Source organism: Pteronotus mesoamericanus, unplaced genomic scaffold (assembly GCF_021234165.1).
Source record: "Pteronotus mesoamericanus isolate MK-2021 breed Mesoamerican mustached bat unplaced genomic scaffold, CSHL_Meso_final scaffold_174, whole genome shotgun sequence".
Taxonomy (NCBI): Eukaryota; Metazoa; Chordata; class Mammalia; order Chiroptera; family Mormoopidae; genus Pteronotus; species Pteronotus mesoamericanus.
This window is the reverse complement of record NW_026555309.1, coordinates 5,271,050-5,294,697: the sequence shown is the minus strand read 5'-3', so window position 1 is coordinate 5,294,697 and position 23,648 is coordinate 5,271,050. Positions and strand designations below refer to the sequence as shown.

The window sequence follows — 23,648 nt, the reverse complement described above, 5'->3', positions numbered from 1 at the left end:
TCTGGAAAACACACTGTCATGTCCAGTCATTCTTGTCCCCACATGTTTGACAAAGATTCTGTGCACATTCCTGATTTTACACCAGGCAGTAGCCTTTGCACAATATTAACCTCAACACTGTGCCTGCCACATAGCTGGCACTTAATAAATATTTATTGAATACTTCTGCTCTTGTTTTTTCTCTCATGCGAAAAGTCTTAGTTGATCTAAATCTTATTCATCTTTGAAGTTCAGTTGAAATTTCTTCTCCCCTGTCAAGACTTTGGCTTCAGCCTGAGCCGCTTTGCTTTCTCAGCCTGCTAACAGCAGCAGCTGAACCTCACGTGGAGCTAATGGCACGCAGCTTCGCAATTAATTGTGCTCTGATTGTTTCACTCAGGGAAGTAAGTTTTCTCCCTCCCACTAAATTATGAGCCTCATACCAGCAAGGACTGTGTTTTACACTTATGTTATGTCCCCACCTAGTAATTGTCTTCCATTAACTCAGTTCAATGACTCTCTCTATGGTGTAGAGTGGACTTTTTAGTCATAAATTGAAATAGCTGAGAAAATTTCCAGCTTTTCAGCTTCACTTTTGGTAGTGTCTCTCCCTGTAAATTCCGCTCCCTCCTGCACACCTCAGGAGCTGGAGCCCTTCGTTTTCTCCCTGTCTCCCTCTCCATCTCCCCACACTTTTATTTCTCTATATTCTGGAAGACGTGGCCCTATGTCCATCCCTTTTAGCTTGTTGTAGTTTAACAGGATTTTTTTTTTTACCTTTTTAAAAATTTGCAATTTACCTAGACCACCTTTTTAAAAATAATTTTTTATTGTTCGATTATAGTTGACATACAATATTAGTTTTGGGTATAGACCCAGGGATTGGACATTATATAACTTACTAAGTGATCACCCTGGTAAGACTAGTACCCATCTGACACCATACATGGTTATTATAATATTATTTACTATATTCCCTATGCTGTACTTTATAACTGCATAACTATTCTGTAACTACCAATTTGTATTTATTAATCCCGTCACCTTTTCCACCCATCCCCCCAACCCATGTTCATCCTGTTCCCCTAACCCCCATCCTATCTGGCAACCACCATTAACAGGGATTTGAACTAAAAGATAAAAAGATGAGATTAGAGCGGTGGATATTTTGTACTTTTACATAATCCTCTAGATAGAAGGGAGATTGAAGGTCCTTATCCATCCACCAGGTGAACCTCTTCTAGAATGGGGATAAGGCCAAATGGGGAGAAGGTATTTCTCTTTGTTGTGATAGCATTGGTAAGGGGTTGGGGAAACTTTTTGGCATTTATCTTTAATGTCAGCTCTGTTTATAGCTAATATTTTCTGCTTCTGGGCTTTAGTGACACGGATGGTGAAGCAGTGAGGTAGGCCGGGCGTGTTCCTATGATGCTGGGTAGGAACCCTGGGCTGTACCCCAGGCACTGGGAAATATGCTGCAAGGAGTTTCCCAAGCGGACAGAGAAGCAACTGAGAGAAGGCATTAAAAGGAAAGCCTATTGGCAATTCCGCCTTAGGTTTTAGTAACAGCTTGATATTTAAAAATCAAACATACACAGCAGTAGAAAGAATGGTGTTATGAATCCCTATGTACTCACCATCCAGCTTCAAATGAAATGAAAACTATGCTAATCAAGTTTCATTTATCCACCACAGTTGGTTTGTTTTTATTTTTGCTAGAGTATTTAAAAGCAAGTCCTAGACATTATGTCACTTCATCATCGACACGTCTCTGTGATTTTCTAACACAGATGCTTAACCAGGGGCCATTACCAACTGGTTATCACAATCGGGCCAGGTGTGTGTGCAGGGGGTGCTACTGGCATCTAGTGGGTAGAGGGCAACAATGCTGTTAAATTTTCCTAAGTGCACGGGACAGCCCCCGCTACAAAGAATGACCTGGTTCAGAGTTAATAGTGCTGCGTTTGAGAAACACTGCTCAACTGAGAATTTCTTTTTCTTCTATTACTCATTCATTAGCATACCTATCAAAATGGGGAACAATTTCTTCATATCCTTTACTATCTAGTCCATATTTGCATTTCTCCAATTATCTAAAAACATCCAATTAGTTGGCTTGGTGAAGTCAGAATCCAAACAAGGTATACATATTGTGTTTGACCAACATGCCTCTCAGACCTCTTTTAATCAGTAACGTTCCCCTTTCCTTTTTTTTTCATCTGCCCTATACTCTTTCCCGCATTCTAGGTTGAGCTGATCGTTTCCTTGTGGTGAGATTTAACTCATTCTGTTATTCCAAGTCCAAGGCCAGGCTTGACTCTGTGGCATGAGACTTCATAGGCTGTGCTGCGTCTTCTTACTGCGCCACACCAGAGACACAATATCCAGTTGTCACTCTTTTAATGATGCTATGATTGATCAATGAGTCTGAGTAGAAGAGTTTTAGTTTTGTGATACTTAAGGCCATTTTTTTTCTTTTTTTGCATATGTTTGTAGATATGTTAGCGGTTACCTGAGAATACCTGCCCTCAAGGGAAAATGAATCAAATAATGAGGCAGTGACATTATTTCAAAGCATGTCTCCTGATTGACCTGTCATCGTCTCTTTTTCTATTGCTTCTCCAAGTCTCTCTGTGTCCCTTTTGGTATGTGTGAGTGTGTGTGTGTGTGTATTGTTTTTCTCTGTGTTTTTTATGTTCTTTCTTATATCTTGTTTCCTCCCAGAACCTGTCATAACACATTTCTTTATATAAACATTTTTTTTGGTGTGACTATAAAATTTAAAAATATATATGCAACATAAAATTTGGTTTATGTTCATTGCCTTAAATTTTAAAATCAGAGAATACTTTCCCTAGAAATAGGACAAAATGAAGTTTTAACTTACGTTGATTAACTTTGGGGGAGGTGCTATCACCGCACCACGACATGTATCTATCTTCTTGCCATTGACATCAATGACAAATGCTGCGAAGAATCCTGAGGATTCTGGAAAAGATAGGAATCACCACTTCCCTGGAGAACACCATTCAGACACAGGGTTTCTCACTTTGGAAAAGGCTTCATGGGCTTGGCCGCATGAAAACCAAACCAGGATAGACAAGGTTCTGGAGGCAGTGTGTGAGGTCACATGTCAACTGAGGAGGTCTCCACGTTCCAGTGATCATTGGTCATGGCAGACACTCTTGCATGTGCCCGGCTGCACTACTGCTGGCATCGTTCCTTTCTACGAAGGACAGTGGTGCCTGAACTAGCTACTAGTATATTGGTCAGTCTGAACTGCATGAGCCATATACACACAGCCACTTGTGGTCTAATGGCTACATTTTAGTATGCATTCTTACATAGGCCCTAAAATGGTATATTCATTTCCTATGATGGATCAAAAAGTTACTAATACGGGTGACAGAGGGAAAGTACTCCAAAGCTAGGCAAAGCATGAGCCCTTAGTAAGCTGTCTCCTTTGTGCTAAGTAAGGCTGCATGCAGGGAGACCCTTCGCCCTTTGGGACACCTAAGAGGGTGCTGAGTGCATTACAGTTGTAGAGCTTTGCACCCCTGAGACAGCCTGGAGAGTTACTGCTTCCATAAGTGCCTGACATTTCCAGGGACCGATGCAAGCCCTCAGGCAGCACAACTCCACTCTCAATGAAGGGAAAAGTGAGCCAGCCTCGGCTGTGAGCAGATTATAGGCTCCTCACTCTGCCTGTTTCCGGGGGGCAGACAGCTCAGGTAGATAAATGTGGAAGTGTGAAAGCCAGTCAAGATAAACAGAAACAGGGTAAAAGCAGTGACCTATCGTTTCATTAGTCTTTAGGTGCTTGGTCAAGAAATGGAGGCGTGATGGGGTGGACGCAGACAGCGGGTTTCTCCACTGGGATTTGCTAATGCACTGCTGGTGGTTACTGGTTTTTAAATCAGGGTTGGAAAGCACATCATTCTCACGTCCTTACCTCCTACACACATGCACACACACACACGCCCACACACAACCCTGACTGTCCTTCTGGTTTTCACTATAGATGCTGTAAAGGCAAAATGGCCTGACAACAAATTGCAGGGACCCTGCTACAAAACAGCCGTTCTCAGGAAAGAGCAGATGGACGCGCTGACCTCTGACTCTCTCCGGCAGCTGGTCAGCAGAGGTCGGTTCCTCTGGGCCTGGGTATTGGAGCAGAGGACAGGCAGCGAAGGTCTGGGTGCGAGCTGACTGCAGAGATGCTTGGAATCAGGGCTAGCCTTTCTTGCCTCCTAGTACTTAGATGCAATGGCACAGGGGTCCCTAACACCTGGGCCACGTACTGGTACCGGCTCAGGCCTATTCGGAACCAGGCCACACAGCAGGAGGTGAGCTTGAATGTAACACACTTGAATCATCCCGAAACCATCCTTCATCCCCTGGTCTGTGGAAAACTGTCTTCCACCAAATCCATCCCTGGGTGCCAAAAAGGTTGGGGAATGCTGCAATAGCAGACCCTTACTCAGCAGTGGCCACAGAATATGTAACACTTTTTTTTTTTTTTTGTGGAGAAAAATTAACCTCCAGCAAAGGCAATCAGACAAGTTCAGATACCAGAAAAAAGTCAAGTGGTCATGTGGAAACCTTAGAGAAAGGTCAGCTAACAGTGTTGGGAGAAGCTTTCCTTGGCTCTTTCTGCATTGCAGTCGGGCACTGTCCTCATGGACGTTTCTAACGTCACCAGATCTCTCTGCCTCGGCTGGAGAACTCGGCTCTGAAATTCCGCAGCTGTCCTTTTTTTTTTTTTTTTTTTGGATAAACTGCCTTGGTCTAATTATTCCTAGGCAAAGAATTACTGCTATATGAAGCTTAGTTTTCCCACTACCTAGTCACTAACCAATTTGCTGATTTTGACAAACTTTAAAGTAATTTAGCTGCTCACGATGATTCTCCCTGATGTTCCACATCTCTTTCATAGCTGCGTGGGTTTGTGCCAAGCCATTGTTTGTCCTGAGAGGTAAAGCTGTTTTTGAATGCCCTCCCCCACTGCTGCCTCCCCCATAAGCTGGTTGTGGTGTCAGTGTCCCCTTCAAAGCCACCACTGACCCTGTGGCTGTGTGCTCTAATGACAACTCTAATGAACAGCTCCTGCTTCCCACCCTCCTCCTCTTAAAGTTGGGATCAGTGTGTGGTAACAGCAAACTGAAGAGATCCTGGTGAAGAACCAGGCTGCAGCTATATTGAGAGTTACCTCAGGGGCGGTGGTGACGAGGTGGTAACACCCTGCGCAGGCCACCGCGACCTGTGCATCGTATCCTCAAGCCAGCTCCAGCCCAAAGTCACTGAAAGCATCTCTATAGCTTTAGGCAAAAAGACTGACACTGTTTAGATGGAGGAACAATAGCTGCTGAGGTTCTCAGGGCCTCCCCACCCAGAGCCTTCAAGATTCCTGCGCTGCTTAAACATCCACTTCCTCGTAGTTTTGTTTGGTTTATGAGATGTATGGCAAATGCCAGAAGGGATAATCACAAATTTCAACTTTATCTTCTGCAGAATGGCCAAGCTGGTTAGCCTCCGTGCAGAAGACTTTTGACAAACTCCTCATCATCTTTCCAAAGTCAATGCAGCCATCATCTCCCAGTAAAGCCTCCTCTCCCCCAGCGAGAAGCAAACATTCCCCCTTCTGCAAAAGACTGCATTGGAGACATTGTTTTGTATCTACCTATTCTATGTGGGTCTTTTCTTCTAGATCATTGGGCACCGGAGGTCAAAGCTCAAGTATTACTCATTTTTATGTCTACAGCACCCAGCACAAGGTCTCGTATGCACTTTCTAAGTAATCAATAAATAGTTGTAAATGGAACTAAATCAATTTATTTAATCGGTAGGCCTTGGTGGCTTGGTATCATTACTGTGAAAGGAGAGAAAGCATGAAAGACTAAATTCATATGTGAACTGCCTCACTCCTTTCATATCACCCCCACCCCATACACATAATCTGACTGTGGGCCCTGGAAAGACACTTTATGACGACGGGCAATGACACAATCACACACAGGAACAAAGACTTCCTATGCAAGTCTGCAGCGTTACCTACGAATTGTCTGTCTGTACCTACCAAGGCAGAGTTGAAAGTTACCCGCGCACACACGTGCCTGGGAATATGCTAAAGATTCTTCTGATCCCCTTAATAAAGCAGCTTCCTCATAAAACCTGGCTTTGTACTTCACAGTGATTACAGATCTAAGGAAATTTACAAACCAGTGTTCACTCCCCTCTCTAACCATTTCGCACAGAAGATTGGCTTTTTCTCAAATCTGTTGCTGGGTGGTGATATGGCACCATTGAACTGGGTACAACAGAATCCACCATAAAATCCTTATTAAAAGAAGTCAAGCAGCTGACTGGTGCCGACTGGATAAACTGTGCAATATTTGCATACCTGTGGGGAACACACATACTGACCTTTTAAATTGTTTCATGCACCATGATTTTTAATTCAGGCTTAGTTTGATCTTTCAGATTTCTGCTCTCTTCATGGTTGAAAGGCATTCCATATTCATCTGACATCATAATATGCATAATCTGTCAAAGCAGACTTGTTCCATTATTTTATGCAGCCTGTAGTTTATGCTACATTCAGCTAAAAAGTGTGAGGGTTCAGCAGTGAACAGGGTGGTTGAGAAAACCCTTTGAGGAAATAGTGGAGTCGACCAAAGCCTTTTAGGTAATCTTAACAGGATATTTTATGTGTTCTTGATGCACAGAGATGGAAGGGACCTTAGGGAACATAGATGGAAGTCACTTGCCTCTGGGCCATGACAGAGAACACCCTTTGAGCACATGGACTCACATGTGTCGTTCAAGAAAGGAGATTCCATATCAACAATAATCAATTGCAGCCTTTAATAATCTTTCTTAATAGAAAGACCTTACATCTGACCAACGTTTTTCATATTGCAGTTTCTCTGCTGAGTTACTTTTTTCATAGTGAGGATGAAAGAAATTATTCATCACCTTCTTAGTGAGTAACAAGTATATACAAGACTTTCCTCATCAGCATTAGGCATTGCTTCAGTTCTGTCCTCCCTTCCAAAGAACTGATCATCGTTATTACTGTCTCACTCCTGGCCAAGTTCCCCAGGTCCACAAATGTCAACTTTTGGAGTACGTCATTTATGAGCACTAGGTAGCATGAATAATGAGGTGGTGACTGCTTAGTCCCAGAGTGTTATGTAGGGCTAATATTTTTCCAAATTGAATTTGCTTTAAAAAAACCCCCATTTATTTCAACATCTATCATGTGGCAAACACATTGCTGATTTATGAGCTATGGTTCCTTCAGGTCATTCTGCCACAAGAAAATGGATTCAACCTGGAGAGGAGGAGGAGCCAGAGGGAGCTTCACAGGGCTGTGGTCGTCAAAGAGGCAGGTGAGGGCTGCAGATTTGGGCAGAACCACCATGGCAAAGAGGCAGCAAGTGAAGACTTTCACATGTATTTCTTACACAAGAGACTGTTTTATATATTGCCATGGAATTGTGCAACATTGGGCTGACATTATAGGAAGGTCATCGGAGAAAGTCCACAATATCAGGCATGGTGAGGTTCACCATCTAGGGGAGGTTTCAGCGCCACCACTTACTACTAGTGGGACTTTGGGAAAGTTGTCTAATGTCTATGAATCTCAGTTTCCTCCTTTGTGAAGTAGGGCTATTCATTAGTGCATTGTAGTATTTTCATGAGGGTTATGTGAATTAATATACAAAGGCTTAACACATGATAGTTATTATTTTATACAGTTGTCTGTTACTTAGAATTTTCTAGGAATAGAGTCATTGTATCTATTTTCTTGTTTTCTATTATTTTATCAAGCAGGTGACTATGATTTCTTCCTTATACTCAGCTGAAATCTGTTCAGTGTGAGGTGGCTTTTGTTGTTGCTGACTTCCTTTGATGTCCTCTAGTGATGGTTAGTCAAATATTTGAGCACTAGACGCAATCATAGGGAGCTTTCCATATGCTATACACGCTTATCCCATTTAATCCATCCTCTCTCCTCCCCTATGAAACAGTTATCCCGTAGTGCACTTGGCTAGAGCCCTACTCTGCCTCAACTCTGTTTATCACTGAGAAAGAGTTTGGCCTGTGGTTAATAGGTCTCCAGAGCCAGTTACCACCAGCCTAGACCAAGATGGCTGTGGAACTGGCCATCCAGAGGACCTCAAACCTCTTTATTACCTATTATTAAATGACATACCCACCAGCACCAGGACAGTTGACCATCACGATGATGATGACTGGAAGGGACCATAGAAGGACAAAGAGAAAAAGGCACAACACTGATTCTGAGAGGACTGCCACCATTTCCCCTTATCTGCCTAGACCACCCTTTTTTGTCTCTCCTCCTATATCCACAGTTTCTGACCTCAGCCCCTGAGAGGTTGACCTGACGGCTCCTAGGCTCCTACTTCTCCATTCTCTGGCCGTTGAGTTACTAAATAGAGCTTGTGCTATTAATGCTCACTTTTGGTTTTGCATTTGCATTTGCAACACCTAATGGAGAAAGAACCTGCTTGGGGTCCCAGAAAGAGGGATTTTGCCTCTTTGCTAACAAAATCACATCACGGGTGAGGGAACCAAGTCTCAGAGACACCAAGGAAGGCCCCTGAGACCACACACGTGGATCCTGGGTTCTAACCTAGTCTTTCTCCCTTTTCCTTCAGCCATGCTGCTCCCAAGATACATATTTAGTCTCTCTTTGGTAGACTACATAACTCCTTTTTTTCCTATTTGGCAATCAACTACTGATAAATAAATAAATAATTAATTATAGAAACATAAATCATGTCACCCATTTCAAATTCTTTTTAGAATGAATAATAATGATGATGTTGGGTTACATGTGAAAGGTGTGTTTTAAATATGAGTGGAAAATTAAACCAATGATTAGTAGTGGCAGATCCAAATTATTTCAGTTTTCGTTAGTTTTGACCAAGTTAGAAGGATTAATATTTTCCATCTCATGACACCTTTACTTACAGGTTAACTGGCTTTAACTCAACATGATCCTGGTAGTAGGAGTGTGCATCAAGTCCACCTATGAAATCAACTGAAAATATAACATAGCCCAATATGAATAAATGTGTAAATAAAAACACACATCATAGTAGGTGTTTAAAATAGAACACATACAAATAATACTAACAAAAATCTGTCTATCACAAAATGGAAGAATGTGTGTTTACTATAAAGGACAGCTCAAAGTATTAATGGTCAAAAATGGAATTTAAAGAAATACAAAGAAGTTGGCATCTTAGGGACTAAAAATCACAGTTGTTATTGGTTTTAGTGAAAAATGAAGTCACATTAAATAACATTAGATTTAAAATAATGTGTTTGTCCTTAGGCATACAGCTATGCCCTTTCCTCTATATATCAAAAGATATACCTTCTCTCATTTTGTTGCCAGAATCCATTTTTTATTCTTAAGAATATTTATTGCATCATTAGAAAGACGTTTGAGAAGTCACATAATCTATGTCCATGCTTTATGTCCTCAGACCATCCCTGACAAATAGGCATCTACTTTTGCAAGCGGTTTCATCTCCTCTCTGGCAGTGCCGTGCTTGTCTCACAGTCTGTGTAGAATTGCTGTTCTTGGTAATAGTCATTCTAAGTTTTTCCTGTCTTGATCACAGCCTCTGTCTTTCTTTTCCAATCCTCATGTCCATGGCTAATTTTAGTTCATTTTTCCTCTTTTGGGGGGTCCGTTAAAATATGAATTACTTTATACTAAGCTTTAGTTTTATTATGGCACTTTAACATTAGCAGGTACATAGCATATAAGGACACTGAACTGTGTGTGTATGTGTATGAATAGGTACACAGTATGAGAAGGCTATTATATATCCTCAGCTCAAGACAGGTATCTCAGTGAACACTGATTTAGAGAGAGATGACTTAGCCTAGAAGCTCTGGTGAATCCATGACCCACTTAAGCTCTAGCCACTCTTATCAATCCCTGATCTGATCTATCCTGTGCCTCCAATGGAGAAGCTGAGGTAGACTGGGTCAATCAAAGCTTCACCTGATCACTGTATAGACAGAAGCCTTGGAGTCCCATGAGGTACTAACAACCAGGTTGAAAGAACCGTCTCCAGATGATTGATTCTGCTTGAGACCACAGAAACCTGAAGCTTATCTTTTTCCTACTAAGTCCCATAAGTCCCCTGGACACTACCTTAGGAGAGACACAGTGGTGGGCACTCTCTGGGGCATTGAAAAGATTTTCTGGGGGAGATTAAGCAAGTACCTAAGGGGCCACTCAAAGGGTCAGATTAGACCAAGGTTGTTTGTGTTTTTTTTTTTTATCAGATTAGATATTTAATCAATCGTTTGCTCCTTCACTCTGCTGGCCAATGGGTGAGAATTTAGAAGGAAGATAACACTGACTAAAAGTTTAATGAGTATATCATTGACAAAAGCACCTTTGAAAGTTAAAGGGGTCATTAAAAATAAACAAATGTATAAATGTGTACATTTGTGAATAAAAAAGTTCAATTAAAAATTACATTCAAAATAAATTTATAAAAGTAAGGACAGCATATCTATGTATGCTTTATAGCCAAATAAAAACAAAATTTCATATTGATGATTTAGACATTAAAATGTAACATTAACAAAATCATTACTTTGTGTATAAATTCATGCAGCTGTGAATCTGCTTCTTGGCCATCTATGTTTTTTATACACCATATCACCAGTATTTTTGGGGAGCAATATACATATAATGTATATTTTTTCAGTATGGTTTTATTATTTTCATAAATTCATTTACAATATTATTCAAAATTTATTTTTATTATATTTGAAATTATTGATACCTTAATTAACTGTAAATCAAAGTATCTTTAACTGTCCAAATAAGTGCCAGTAAACACCAAGCAAGTTTGTGAAAAGCCAGAAGTTGCAAGGCACCAAATTTGGGCTTTAGTGGGGCTGAGGCACGTGGGTGATTTGGCGTTTCACCAAAAGACTCTGCACGAATTGTGATGCACAAGTGGATGGATTGTCATGATGAAGCTGCCAATCACCAGTTGCGCATAGCTGCAGCCTTCTGAATCATCCAAATAGTTTCCATGAAGGAATGTTCAAGCTTAACCCAAAATTCAATGCAGATTCGTTGCTCTGCTCACTCAGTCATTTTGAATGGGATGGCCACACAGTCCACATGCTTGCCCAAGGTGTCAACGCCCACTGACTAGTACAGTGAAGTCATCATTGTTCACACATGTCCATTCTAGTCCACCTTCCTTGGGGGTCAGGTTACATCAATGTTGCACAAACCATTCTTGTTATATTAACAATGGCTGGATGTTTTTGGTTATACAGGTTATATTATATAGATATAATCTGTATGTTATATAGATGTAATCTATATATTATATAGATATAATCTGTCTAAAAATACATATCATATATGATATATTATATATCATATATTATCTATTAATAATACAGGTTAGCCCAAATCTTTTCCCAGGCACTGTTATTTTACTTCCATTCAGTGTATTTTTCTTTGCCAAAAATTTTACTAAACAAAAATAAATTATATATTTTAAATTTTATATTATAAATTATATTCATTTCTTTTTACCAAATACAGCTGCAAAATTTTTAGACCTTCTCACAAATCAGCTTCTTTCTATTCTGATGCAGGATAGAATTTTTTCTCAAGTTGAGATAAATATTTCAAAAGGAAATTATAAAATTACAAATGAAATCTTGTAAAACATTTGAGCTCTTATTATTTAATTTGTCCAGTTCCCTTGCTTTTGTGAGCATAAATTTCAAAGTGCTCCTTTTTATAAGCTTCCAATTATTGCCATTTACTAAAAGCTTCAAAAGATGATTTTGGGGATACTTCATTTGTTGAATGATTCAATTTAAATATTTCAGCTGATCTTGAATGCTGAGCAACTAATATATAGAAGTCTCATTTCTAAAAATGCTCAAAACTATTGTAGGAAACTTAGATTCGTGTACAAAGTAGTTCTTTAAAGGCTGAAGTGTTTCTAACTCTGAGTGAACAAGAGAAGCAAAGAGAGAAAGTGTATTTTGTCATTCTGAAGTTGTTTTTGTTTGTTTCAACATCAATCTCATTACAAAAATATTCTCAGGGAAATAGAAATTAAAACCACAGTGAGGCGCTACTTTATACCCACTAATCCAGAATTAAAAAAAAAAATCAGATAATAAAAATAAAATGCTGGTGAGGATGTGGAGAAATTGGAACACTCATACCCTGCTGGTGGGAATGAAAATGGTGGAGCCACTTTGAAAAACAGTCAGTTACTATGGTTAAACTCAGAGTTTCCATATGACCCCGTTGTACCACTCCTAGGTACATACCCAAGAGAAATGAAAATATATGTCCACACAAAAGTTTGTTTACATATAGCAGCATTATTCATAATAGCCAAAAGGTGAAAAAATTCCAGTTTATTACCCTTAATATGCGTGTGTATATAGAAAGATATAAATTTTGAAAACTTGAGTTTCTATTTTCATTGTTAAAATACTGCATTCAACTTTATTGGGAAGCAATTACAAAGTACCTGTGCACCTGAATTCCAAATACATTTCTGCTTCACAAATTTCTTAATTTAATAAGAAGTCTATGCTTTTTAAACCCAGAATATTGTGCTCCACCAAAATTTGTATTATTACCACAAAATAAATAATTTTATCTTTAGTATTCATTCCTTTACTGAATTATCACACCATTTAAAAAAACATTAGAAGTGTTAGCTTAGACATAATTGAATATCTAAAAGTTTACTTTGATTCCATGAATTGGATTAAAAAATCAAACCATACTTGAAAACTTAATTGGTTTTCTGCTGAAAGCATCTGGTGAACTGGCAAAATATTGTTATGTTAGCTCTGTGGGAAATTCTCTCCCACTGTTGGAACAGCCCGGTGCTCTATACTGACCCGTCTACCAGTCCTGGTCTGGGACGCTGAACTGCTGGTAGGAGCTGAAACTTTCAGAACTTTCCCCACCTCCACTGGACGCAGGAAAGAATTAGCCATCTCTGCCACCCCTTTCCACCATTCTACCTTTTAAATCCAATGACCTGCCTACTGTGCTTGAAAGGAAGGTGCTAATTACATTGCTTACTTAAAGATTTGGGAGGAAGGGGGTGGTGGTATTGGCCTTATTACAGATTTGACCATGTGTTTAAAAGAGAATTCTACTCATTGCATTAACATCTTGTAACTGGGTGAAGCTAGGCTCCCCCAAAAGGGGATTTGTAATGTGATCTAGAACTTGGGGTGCCTAAGGAAAATATAGGATGCTCTCATCCCTCCCTCTCCCCCTCCTTCCCTGGGGATCGGAGACAGGGAGCAGGGCCTTAGAGAGTTACTTTGAATGTGAATAACAAGCCAGCTTCAAAGCGACCTGGAGCAGGGCCTTTGAGAGTCGTTTTGCATGTTAATAACAGCAGGAGCGCTTTAAACTTCATATGCAAAGATAGTTATTTTGCATATCAACAAGGCTAACCAGGAAGATTTGTATAACTTAAACCCAGGATGTATCTGGGCAGCAGCTCTCGAGGTTGCAGCACTTGCTGAGGGAGTCCATAATGGGTTTACAGGGGAAGATTCGTGCCAGGATTTAAGCCCAGGCATGGCAGCCATGCTAGAGGCTTTTGACGATGTTGTTTTGGGAGCGGAGTAGGGGCTCCCTTGACCACGTGGCTTAGGAAGCAGGAGAGCAAGGTGTAGCAGCCATGTAGGCAGTCCCCCTGGTTACAGTGCATGTGCATGAGAGCTCGGGGATGGTTCGCTTCATGCCACGGGGGAACAATGCGAAGACAATGCAGGAAGGAAAGGGGAGAAAGGACTCTTGCTAGTGGGCCACGAGAAGGTGCCACATGGTTCTGAATAAGAACTGGAGGTTGTGGCAATGCAGCGGATGGTGCTGGGAACAGCGAGAGGCCTGTCTAGCTGAGCCCCGGACTTCTTTTTCTTCTGAAGGACGGTACCCTTGACTTGCCTGACTGGGTAAAGGGGGGAAGGCAGGACTGTGTGTGTTGGTGGGTGTTTTAAAGGGATTCTGAGATTTAATGGCAACATTTAGCTGTTACTCAAAACCTGTATAACTTTTGAATAAATAGTTCTTTTCCTGTTCACCAAACTGCCATTGAGAGCCACAATTTTTAAGGGCGGCAGGCAAAGAACCTAGAACAGAGAGACGGGGGGAAGGGGGTGCGTTGTTCTGGTAAGAGCATCTGGGGCTCCCCCGCGCCCCACGCATAACAGGTCCATGTTCGGTAACAATCTCACTCACCTTGAGGAAGCCTGAAGGGCTGTCAGTTTACCTGTCCTAGATCATCTTCATATAACTATTAATACCAAAGTTTCATCTGTAAACTAAGCCAGCTAGGCCAAAATCTGAACTAGACAGGCTGCCATGGCACCTTGTGTAAACAATGTTCCAACCAAACAAGGACATGTGGTCACCCCTGCGGACAGCACTGTAAATGAGGTACATTTCCTCTGCATGTCAGGATTCTAGTGTGATATAAAATTTGCAGAAATCTAAAAATAAAATATTACATATTGGTAAAACTTAAATGATCAAGCTTTCAGAACTAGACAAGGCTATAAAAATGTGTAGCTATTAGGGAGGAATCATTGAAAAGTAGGCAATTAAGAAACAGAACATCAAGAACCTTTTATGGAAGGGACACAATAATGTAGCTCTTTTGGCAACAGAAACCCTACAAGTCCATGAGATAATGATGTTTCCATATTAAAAAAAGAGGTTTCTTTATGCATATGCCAACAGTTCCCTTTTGCCAGAGTGAGAAGACAGTTCAAGTAAAGGGGTAAATTGAAGTGTAAATGGAGGGAAAGTTTACAGATTCTCAAAGCTTTTTAAAAAAAATGATGTCAAATGCTTTAAAAACATTGAAGAATTTTTTTAAAAAGATGACTTAACAAAAGACTTCAAAACAACCCAGCAGGAACGTCCTTCAGCTTTTAAGTTTGCAGAAAGGTAGTCATAGTTCACTGTTAAGAAAGTAAAGCAACTATGCTCTCTAAAATTCACTTAAATGCAAAAGATGTGAGATGAGAAGATGCTGAATTAAGTAATTTCTCCAGGAGTAGAATAAAGAGATGTATTCCAATAAATCATAAAAAGTAATAGCGAAGTCATGGGTAGGTTTCAGAGGTATACAGAAAGGACAGTTAGAAGGGAAACATCCACCATATATGGAGCCTTGGCACAAGAGCAGCCATGGAAGAGGTAGGAAAACAGAAGGCCTGGGCGGGGTGCAGGGGGGTTGGGGGACAGCTTGTTTAGTGACCTGCAGGACAGTCACGTTGAATTTCATATTCTCTGGTTATTAAAATCTTGATTGTTGCCAGGTGAGAGAGGGGTGGGGGAATGAGCAAAAAGGTGAAGGGGATTAAGAAGTACAAACCGCCAGTTATAAAAACAGTCACGGGGACGTAAAGTACAGCGTGGGGAACACAGTCAGTAATATTGTGATAACTGTGTGGTGCTAGGTGGGTACTGGACCCATTGACATGATCATTGCATAAATTACATAAATGTCTAATCACTAGGTTGTACACCTGAACCAAATATTGTATGTCAACTACCAGAGAAAAATAAAATTTAAACAAGTCTTGAAATTTAGAACAAAAATTTAGCTCCATTAAGAGGTGACATCAATTGTCCAGAAAAGTCAGTTATACAGAACATTACTCCTCACTCATTCTCGGAAACTGTGTGACTATAAAAGATCCTAGAGGGAGGGCCTGCGTCCAAGAAACCCTGTTGTTTGCAATCCTTTCAAATCTATTTCCTGTGCCAACTTCCAACAGCTCAGCCAAGCAACTTCTTGGAAGAAATTTATGTTACTTGTTACCAAATATCCTGACAAGGATTCTCACTGACCTGAAAGGATTAATTACAAAGCTACTCAGGATTTAAAGTAACATCTACCATACAAATACAGACTTGTTTTTCACTTTAAAAGATACACATACAATTGCAACTGTTCCAGTGGACTCCAGGAAACTTTCCCATCATAAATAAAGTTTCCAATAGATAACTCAGTGCTAGTGGCCCAATTCTTCACTCACCTGACTGACTTAATACACCTAAAGCAACAACCTAAGGCCCTTCCCAGTGAGCTCTCAAGCTATCACTTAGGTCCTGGGTTTCACTGCATTCACTGAATAACTAAGCGGAATGTAGGTGTTTTGTTTCTGATCCAGCTACCTTGCCTGCCGCCTTGTTATTGAAGTGAGGAACTCTGAGCCCCTGGAACATTGCCTTCAGCTCCGAATAATGAAAAGACCCTGGACAATGGGGACCAATTAACATATTCTGAATTTGCTTGCTGGTCTTTTACTGTTCCTGTTCTGTAGTTATTAGATTGTTCTAATAAGCATTCATTTTGCAAGTTGCCAGCAGAAATGTCTTAAGGAAGCATTGCTCAAGCCTTAAATAACTCAAATATTGGGGCTGTTACATTGTGATTTGCTTGTGCTGTGATAGGATTTCCTAAGAGAAAAACCAGGGTGGAGCTCGAGGCCAACGGAGTTCATGCAGAGAAGCCCTAAAAAGCCTGGAGAAAGGATTTTGCAGCACCCCACAGGTAATGAGGGCTTTAGGACAGACCCATTATTACAAAGATGGCTGGCAGCTAAACTCTGCCCGTGTTACTAGGGAACGAGCTGCTAGATTGGAAGAATCTGGGCTTCAGAAGGCATGACCCAGGCCACAGTTGGGAGGCTCCCAGGGGCGCCATGATGGGTCTGCTGGGCACAGTGAACTTGACAGTGCCCTGAAACACCCTCTGCCCAGAGGCGGTCGTTGGAGCTGTGCTGCCACTTCCCTACGAGCACTTCATGAACTCTAAGGGCTGTTCACCAGCAGATGATACCCCAGTGCAAGCTTTATGGCTCTTCATTGCTGTTCTCTTTATGATGCCAAAAGTTTAAGATCTCCACCTTTTGGGAAGCACAGCAAACTGAAGAAGGGAAACACGTGGGACCAAGGAGTTGCTCCAGGATGTCATTCCCAGGTGCAAGGGAAGAGTTCGCAGTCCCATAGGTTGAGTTGCCAGTATCACAGCTTTCCAACATTTGTACCTCTTCTGCTTGGTAACATCCACACAAAATGGACTCTCTCGCTTCTGTCTTGCTCCCTTCAGTCCCAGGTACTGACAGCAAGAAGTAATAGAGCTCAATTGTCCCTGACTACAATATGGTCTGAGAAACACTGAAAATTGTCACTGGGAGAGTCTGGAGGGTCTGGGAGCAACCCCAGGACTCCTAGCCCCTCGTCGTGCTGGCAAGGGAGAGAGGCGGCCATAGGCGGCCAGCAGTCTTCAACTTGGGGGAGGCGTGCCCTGGCTGTATGAGCAAACTTCCCAAATGGTGTGCAGGTGTGCACAGTTTCAAGGAGTCCATTCCAAGGGCCTTAATTCCATAATTTATGTGTCCTGAGAAAGTACATGTGGCCCTTCTGATTCTTGGTTCCCCCATTCCCTTCCACATTTGTGACCTCTCCACTTTGCAAGGAAAGGCATTTGTCCCAGCCCCCCCCCGCCCCCCGAAATCTTGCCTTGGGGCACTCTCCTGGGGAACATCCTGCAGCGCCCTGAACCATGTGGCAGTTTTAATTTTCTGTGATGACAAAATAATAGCTACTCATGCAAGGGAGCTAGTTTCTAACTTTTTGTTTCCAAAACAATTTATTAGCTGTAGTTCTTTAAAAATAATTTTTAATAATATATCACTATGTACTTTTTAACATAAATCTCAGCCACTTTATCTTTAATTTCACTCCCCTCACTTGTCTTTTCTCCTTTCCTGCTTCATTTTTCTCTTTTGTACTTACTACTATTTAGCATAGTCTACATTTTACTTTAAAAATGTTATTTGTTGTCTGACTTCTTCATTACAATTTAAGCTTTATCACATGAGAAGTTTTGTTTGATCTTGTCTGATTTTCTTCTCTGCTAGAATAGTGCTGGGTACCATATAGGCCCTCAAACTTACTGGGAAAAGAAGGAATTGTAATCATTGAGTGAGACTGCTATGACTAAATTCCTCTCATTCTCATATTTTTATTTATTCCTGTAAACAAGTATTCAGTAAATACAACATTAGGGCCAAATATTTTAAAGTACCTTAGGTAGCAATATTGTCTCATTCTAGCAATAACTAATATTCATCCATGAATATGTGAACTAACTGAAACAAAACTCTTCATTTCATTAAAAGGTGCCCTTCCTACAAATATTTCATTTTTTGTTTAAGTTTTTCTTTGGATAGGGTTATAATTACAATTTGTGGTTACCAACATGTTTGAGCAAACATAAATGTATTACAAGTATTGATGAATTTATGTTTGCTCAATCATGTTGATAGTCAATAACTGTACAGTGAATCTTTGAGCAACATGGGTGTGAGTTGCACTTATATGCTGATTTTTTTCAATATATACTGCAAATATATTTTCTCCCCCTTATTATTTTCTTAATAATATTTTCTTTCCTCTAGCTTACTTTATTGTATGAATACTGTCTATAATACATATAACATGTAAAATACATGTTAATTGTGTAGGACTTCTGGTCAACAACAGGCTATAGTAGTTAAATTTTTGGGGTGTCATAAGTATATTTTTAACTGTGCAGGGTGTTGGGGCTAATATTAATTATAAACCCATCAAAAGAAAAATTTTAACACTTAAAATCTGGTCACAGGAAAAAATAAAATTTTTATTCATAAAACTAAATAAAAATATTTGCAAGTCTTCTTAACAGAATATAATAAAATATACTGAGAGAAATTAAAGATGTCTTAAGCAAAAGGAAGAATATAAAACATTCATAGATTGTGAAACTCAATATTATAAAGATATAATTTGATCTGTAGATCAATTAATCTATAGGATTCAAAGCACTCCCTATAAAATTTCAGCAGTTTAATTAAAATGCTGATTTTAATGCAAAGGCTCAAGATTAGTTAAGGCAGCCTTGAAGAAAACTTCCTAATTTAAGATTTAAGATTGATAACTGGATTATACAAATTAAGAGCCTTTATTTATTAAAAGGTAACATTAAAAATGAAATTCTAATTTATAAGTAATTTCTCATCGAAGAAATGTATGGTAGATTAAAAACACTTTTAAGAATAAATATATTACATTAGGAAATAGTTTTATGGATGAATGAAATGAAGGTAAATTTACAAAAGAAAATAAGAATTTAAAGTTCCAACTGTTTATTAAAGCTTTTTAAATGGATGATAATGGGTATTAAATTGCTATGGCATTAAGATTCCATGTGATACATTCAAATGAGTGATGTCTCAGTTTTATTATTTATTAAATATTATAGTGATTTTGTCATATGTCAGTTTATCTCAGCTGGAATTATGTTTCCTGAATTGCCCTTTTTGTATGGTTCTGGGTTAGAATTTGAACAAGAGACATTTGTGTGATTACGGAAGACAGGTGTGAAGAAGAGTTACTGTGTTCAGAAGTAGGTCTGGGGCCCCAGGCCCCACCGTAGCTTGAACACAGAGAGCTGCCAGCCAAGAACAAGACATGCTTGACAACTCAGACTACAGGGGGCCGCTCTTCAGCTCCGTGGATGCCAGCAGGAGAGATAGGAGGAAACGTGGGTGCCCAGCCCTACTCCCACATCCTGCATCACGACGTAGACTTTGACCTCAGAATCAGTGCTGGGAAAAGGACGACCCTCCTGAGCTGAACAGCTGATATGGCTGTGAAATCCCTGAAATGGTGAGTTTTCCTGGAAGTGACTACCATGAGGAAGAAATGCTAAGTCTGGTTTTGAGAAAATAAGGGAAGTCACATTTTTACTTTTTTATAATCAAACCCATGACATTTGTCTTATATAAAATTCTCTTATAATTTATTGAGCCAGACTTTAATAATGGTAGATTCTTCCAATTTGATTGTATGGCCCTACAGAATTTTACAGTTATTAAACACAGTTTGTGTGCGGGGTGGGAGAAGGAGGTGGGGAAGGGTTGGTTTTCACAATTTTGTGATATTTGAGTTGGATCCTGAGATTCTGTTATTCTAATGATAAAATGCATATTGAGTATTTTGTGCTAAAACAAGACAATTGATTTGGAGCAAAATCATTGTATGTGTTACATTACATGTGACTCCCCATATCCACTTAAATTTCAGTGGACTAGCCCATTATTATTTTTCTCCACATTGTGCACGTAATATGTATTCTCATATAATATTTAAATATGAATGTTCTGGTTTTAATCTAGTGAGTGACCAATATCTCTTCCTTTACTTATTTATAAAGTTTTTAGTTCTTCCTGTTGGAAAGAAAGGCACAACTGTATGCTGGAAAGCATGTTGGCAAACATGTTGGCCTTTGGTACCTGACAAAGCTGGACAAATTAGTTCCACTCCTTACAGGCTACGTGAGCTGAGAAAAACCTCAGGGTACTGTCTCTAACATGAGGACAGTGACTGACTCGCAGGATGTGGGTGCCCCAGATGAGATAATGACCTTGAAGCGTGGGGGCGCAAAAGTGTACAGCAAACAGCACGCTGTTATTGATATTATCGACACATTTATCTAATCCTGACAACACATTCCTATGAACTATTGATTTCAAAAATTTTAAAAGCTCTGTTTAGCTGAGGATAACAATGATTTGCCAGAATTCCTACATTTCCTTCCCCCTAGTTCCCAGAAGACTGTCTGTCCTTGAGAAACCTGTATTGAATTTGTGTCTAGTTTGATTTTCTCATATTTGGAAAGAGTAGCTACTTTGGAGGAGGAGAAATTGATTAGTGTGCCACTTTTTGAAGCCTGAGGTTTCATCATCTGTGAGCACCAAGAAAGAAAATAAAGCTCAGTGGAGGCAGAATTTGTGGGTAGTGTCAAGTAGAAGCGAGGCTCTCCCTCTGTCCCGGGCTGGTGTTGGCTATTCCTTCTGTGTGCTTGCATCTGCGGCAAGTGACTCACCCAGTGCACACACGGCCTGCCTGTGTGCACGTGTGACACTCTCATCACCCCTTGGTTATCTTTGACCGGCATTGCTTTTATTCCCTACTGCTCTTCCCCAACAATAGCACAGACACTGAGGGGAGATCTCTCTCTCTCTCTCTCTCTCTTTCGGTCTTGTAAGTGACTACATAGCATTCTTAATAGGTAATATATTCCCTTTGTGCACCTTTTCCCTGACATAGTTATTCTAGTTGTTCTGCAAGGATCCCCAGGACTATCTTTAGTATTTTGTCTTTGATTCTTGTATGGGGGGGGAGCTAATTAGTATAGTGACCCTACAGAGTGCTTTGATAATAAGCAACTACTACTGTGAGTTCTTTCCTTGCTCTGAGTGGCAAGTCGTATCACATCTATAAGGACGTCTGTAACATTGGCTCCCACCATCCTACCTCTTCAACACACATACACCTTTTAGTTTTCATTTTCTCATATTTGGCAAGAAAGTAGCTAGTTCTCCCATTCCCCTTTCTTTCTTTGGTCATTTTTTATAGTGCATTTTCTATTCTCTTTACTCAGCTATTTAAACCCATTCAAATTGTGCACTATTTTCCTACAGTGGAAGATTAACCCCTTCAGTTAATCTTCATCAGTGACTGGATGGAATGGCTGTTGTCAACTACAGTTTGTCCTTCAAAGTTTTTGTAATATTTCACTTAAGTCTGTTCAGAATCACTGGTGGCTGAAGGCCATTTTGTCACTACTGCTGGGCTCATTAGGAAGAACATTTTATTCTAGAAAAAACAAGATTTAAAAGAAATCATGAACACAACTCTCTTTTCTATTTTTGGAGCTCCCTTTTCATTTTTATTTGGCTATGTTTCCAGCTTTTGTTCCTCTCGTGGGTTCAGATCTCTGGAATCAAATGTTCCCATAATCAGTGCTGACAATTTCTTCCCACTTAAAATTTTCTAAGAGTGGATAATACTTAAATAATAGAATAATAAATTTATAAAATCTCTTTAGGGCCAATAGAGCAGAATGGAATGGCTGAGAGGAAAAATAATGCTCAGAAAAGTAAGAGCTAAAACCAATTCTATGAATTTGTCTCAGTAGTTATAACATTTCCCCTAAGTAATATGTTTCTTCTTGGTTATCCAGTTGTTTTCCCCAATATATTTTTTATCATTCTCACTTAAATATAGCCAATGTTTTACTTTGCTCTATAAATTAAGTGAAAAACACTTGTTGATTTTGAAGTCTCTCTACAATTCCTATTTTTACGTTTGCTCCTACAATTTTGGATATTTCTCCTTTGACTATTATTTATTTTTTTAATAGCCAATATTATTACTTTTGGATTTCTCTTTCCTCATACAATCTTCATCCAAAAAAAAATGCCGTTTCTTCTGAGATCTCATTTTTCCCCCTTCTGTGAATTGCTATTCAAAGAAAATTGCATCTACCATATTCTCCCCAAGATTAAGTCCATTCGTTGACTCCACATTATCTACCAAAGCATCCCACTTGCTGTGGCCTGAGTAGGTACAGATACGACAAGGTATTGAGTCCCTCATTCCCTGGTTTTTGTGGTTTTTGTTGGAGGGGGGTGTGTGTGTATGTGTGTGTATTCGCTGAGTGAGGCTTAAGGTAACTAGCCCTCTGAGTCAGTCAGTCTTGCAGGGAGAAAAGTAATTTATTTACCCCAGAGTGCCTTATAAATGTTAGCATTCTCTGTGAACGCCACGATATTAAATAGATTGAGAATCACTGTTGTAAGACAGAATCCAAGTTCCCTGAAAGACTGATCCCACCACTCATTTAGTGAACTGAACATCCCCAACTACTCATTCCTTCTTGTGTAATCCAGGTTTCCCTCAGGCCTTCTGAATATTCCATGGTTTTCCCAAGCTCCTTTGACATATTTTCCCCAGTATTTAAAATTCAGTTTCTTTGTTCTCTTTCTAGTGACTTAATATTCTTCATATGAGACCATGTTCACATGCTCTGAGCAGCCGTGCTTGGCGCCCTGAGACACAGTCAGCCTCTGCTTATTTTCTGTGCATCTGATCACTTTGTACAGGCCATTATCTGCTCTTCATTTTTCTGCAATTATTTACATGCCTGGGTCACTTAACAGAATGCAAGATCTCCTGGGAGAGGGACCAAGTCTTATTTTGTCTGTATCCTTGTGGTCTAATACACGGAAATCTTCCAATACCTCTTTCTTGAATGAATTAATTAATGAATCAATAAAAGATTGGGTATTTAAGCTTGTTTAAAGCTCTAAAATTAAACACTACTATGCTAGGTCTGGACTGTAAATACTTTTGGATCTGACCAGGTCATTGACTTCAGAACAAGAAGAGATATGACAGAAATGCAGAACCCAATCAAACATTTAAATGTCTACAAGGATTGGCAACGTACCTAGAATATAGAAAGAATACAGAATTCTGAGGCAATGTGGTTGAAAGAAGCAAACAGAATGTCAACAAAGTGTTGAAAATCAGGATTGGTATCTTTGAAGCACATGGGAAGATACTAAAATGTTTTAAAGAGTTACCAAGTATAGAATCAACCAAAAAGAAATTCTTAATAGGAGTAAATTCTTTCTATGCAAATCTTTTTTAAAATCCTCACCCAAGAATACATTTATTAATTTTA

The 23,648-nt window shown here is 39.8% G+C and overlaps 1 protein-coding gene across 1 annotated transcript in view; it reads right to left on the bottom strand.

Moving 5' to 3' along the window:
- Positions 1-23,648, bottom strand: part of NKAIN3 (sodium/potassium transporting ATPase interacting 3) — a 527,170-nt gene that overhangs the window by 964 nt on the left and 502,558 nt on the right. Inside the window, 1 exon segment of the mRNA XM_054590189.1 lies at positions 8,970-9,049. Within this exon segment, the coding sequence (XP_054446164.1) occupies positions 8,970-9,049 (80 nt within the window).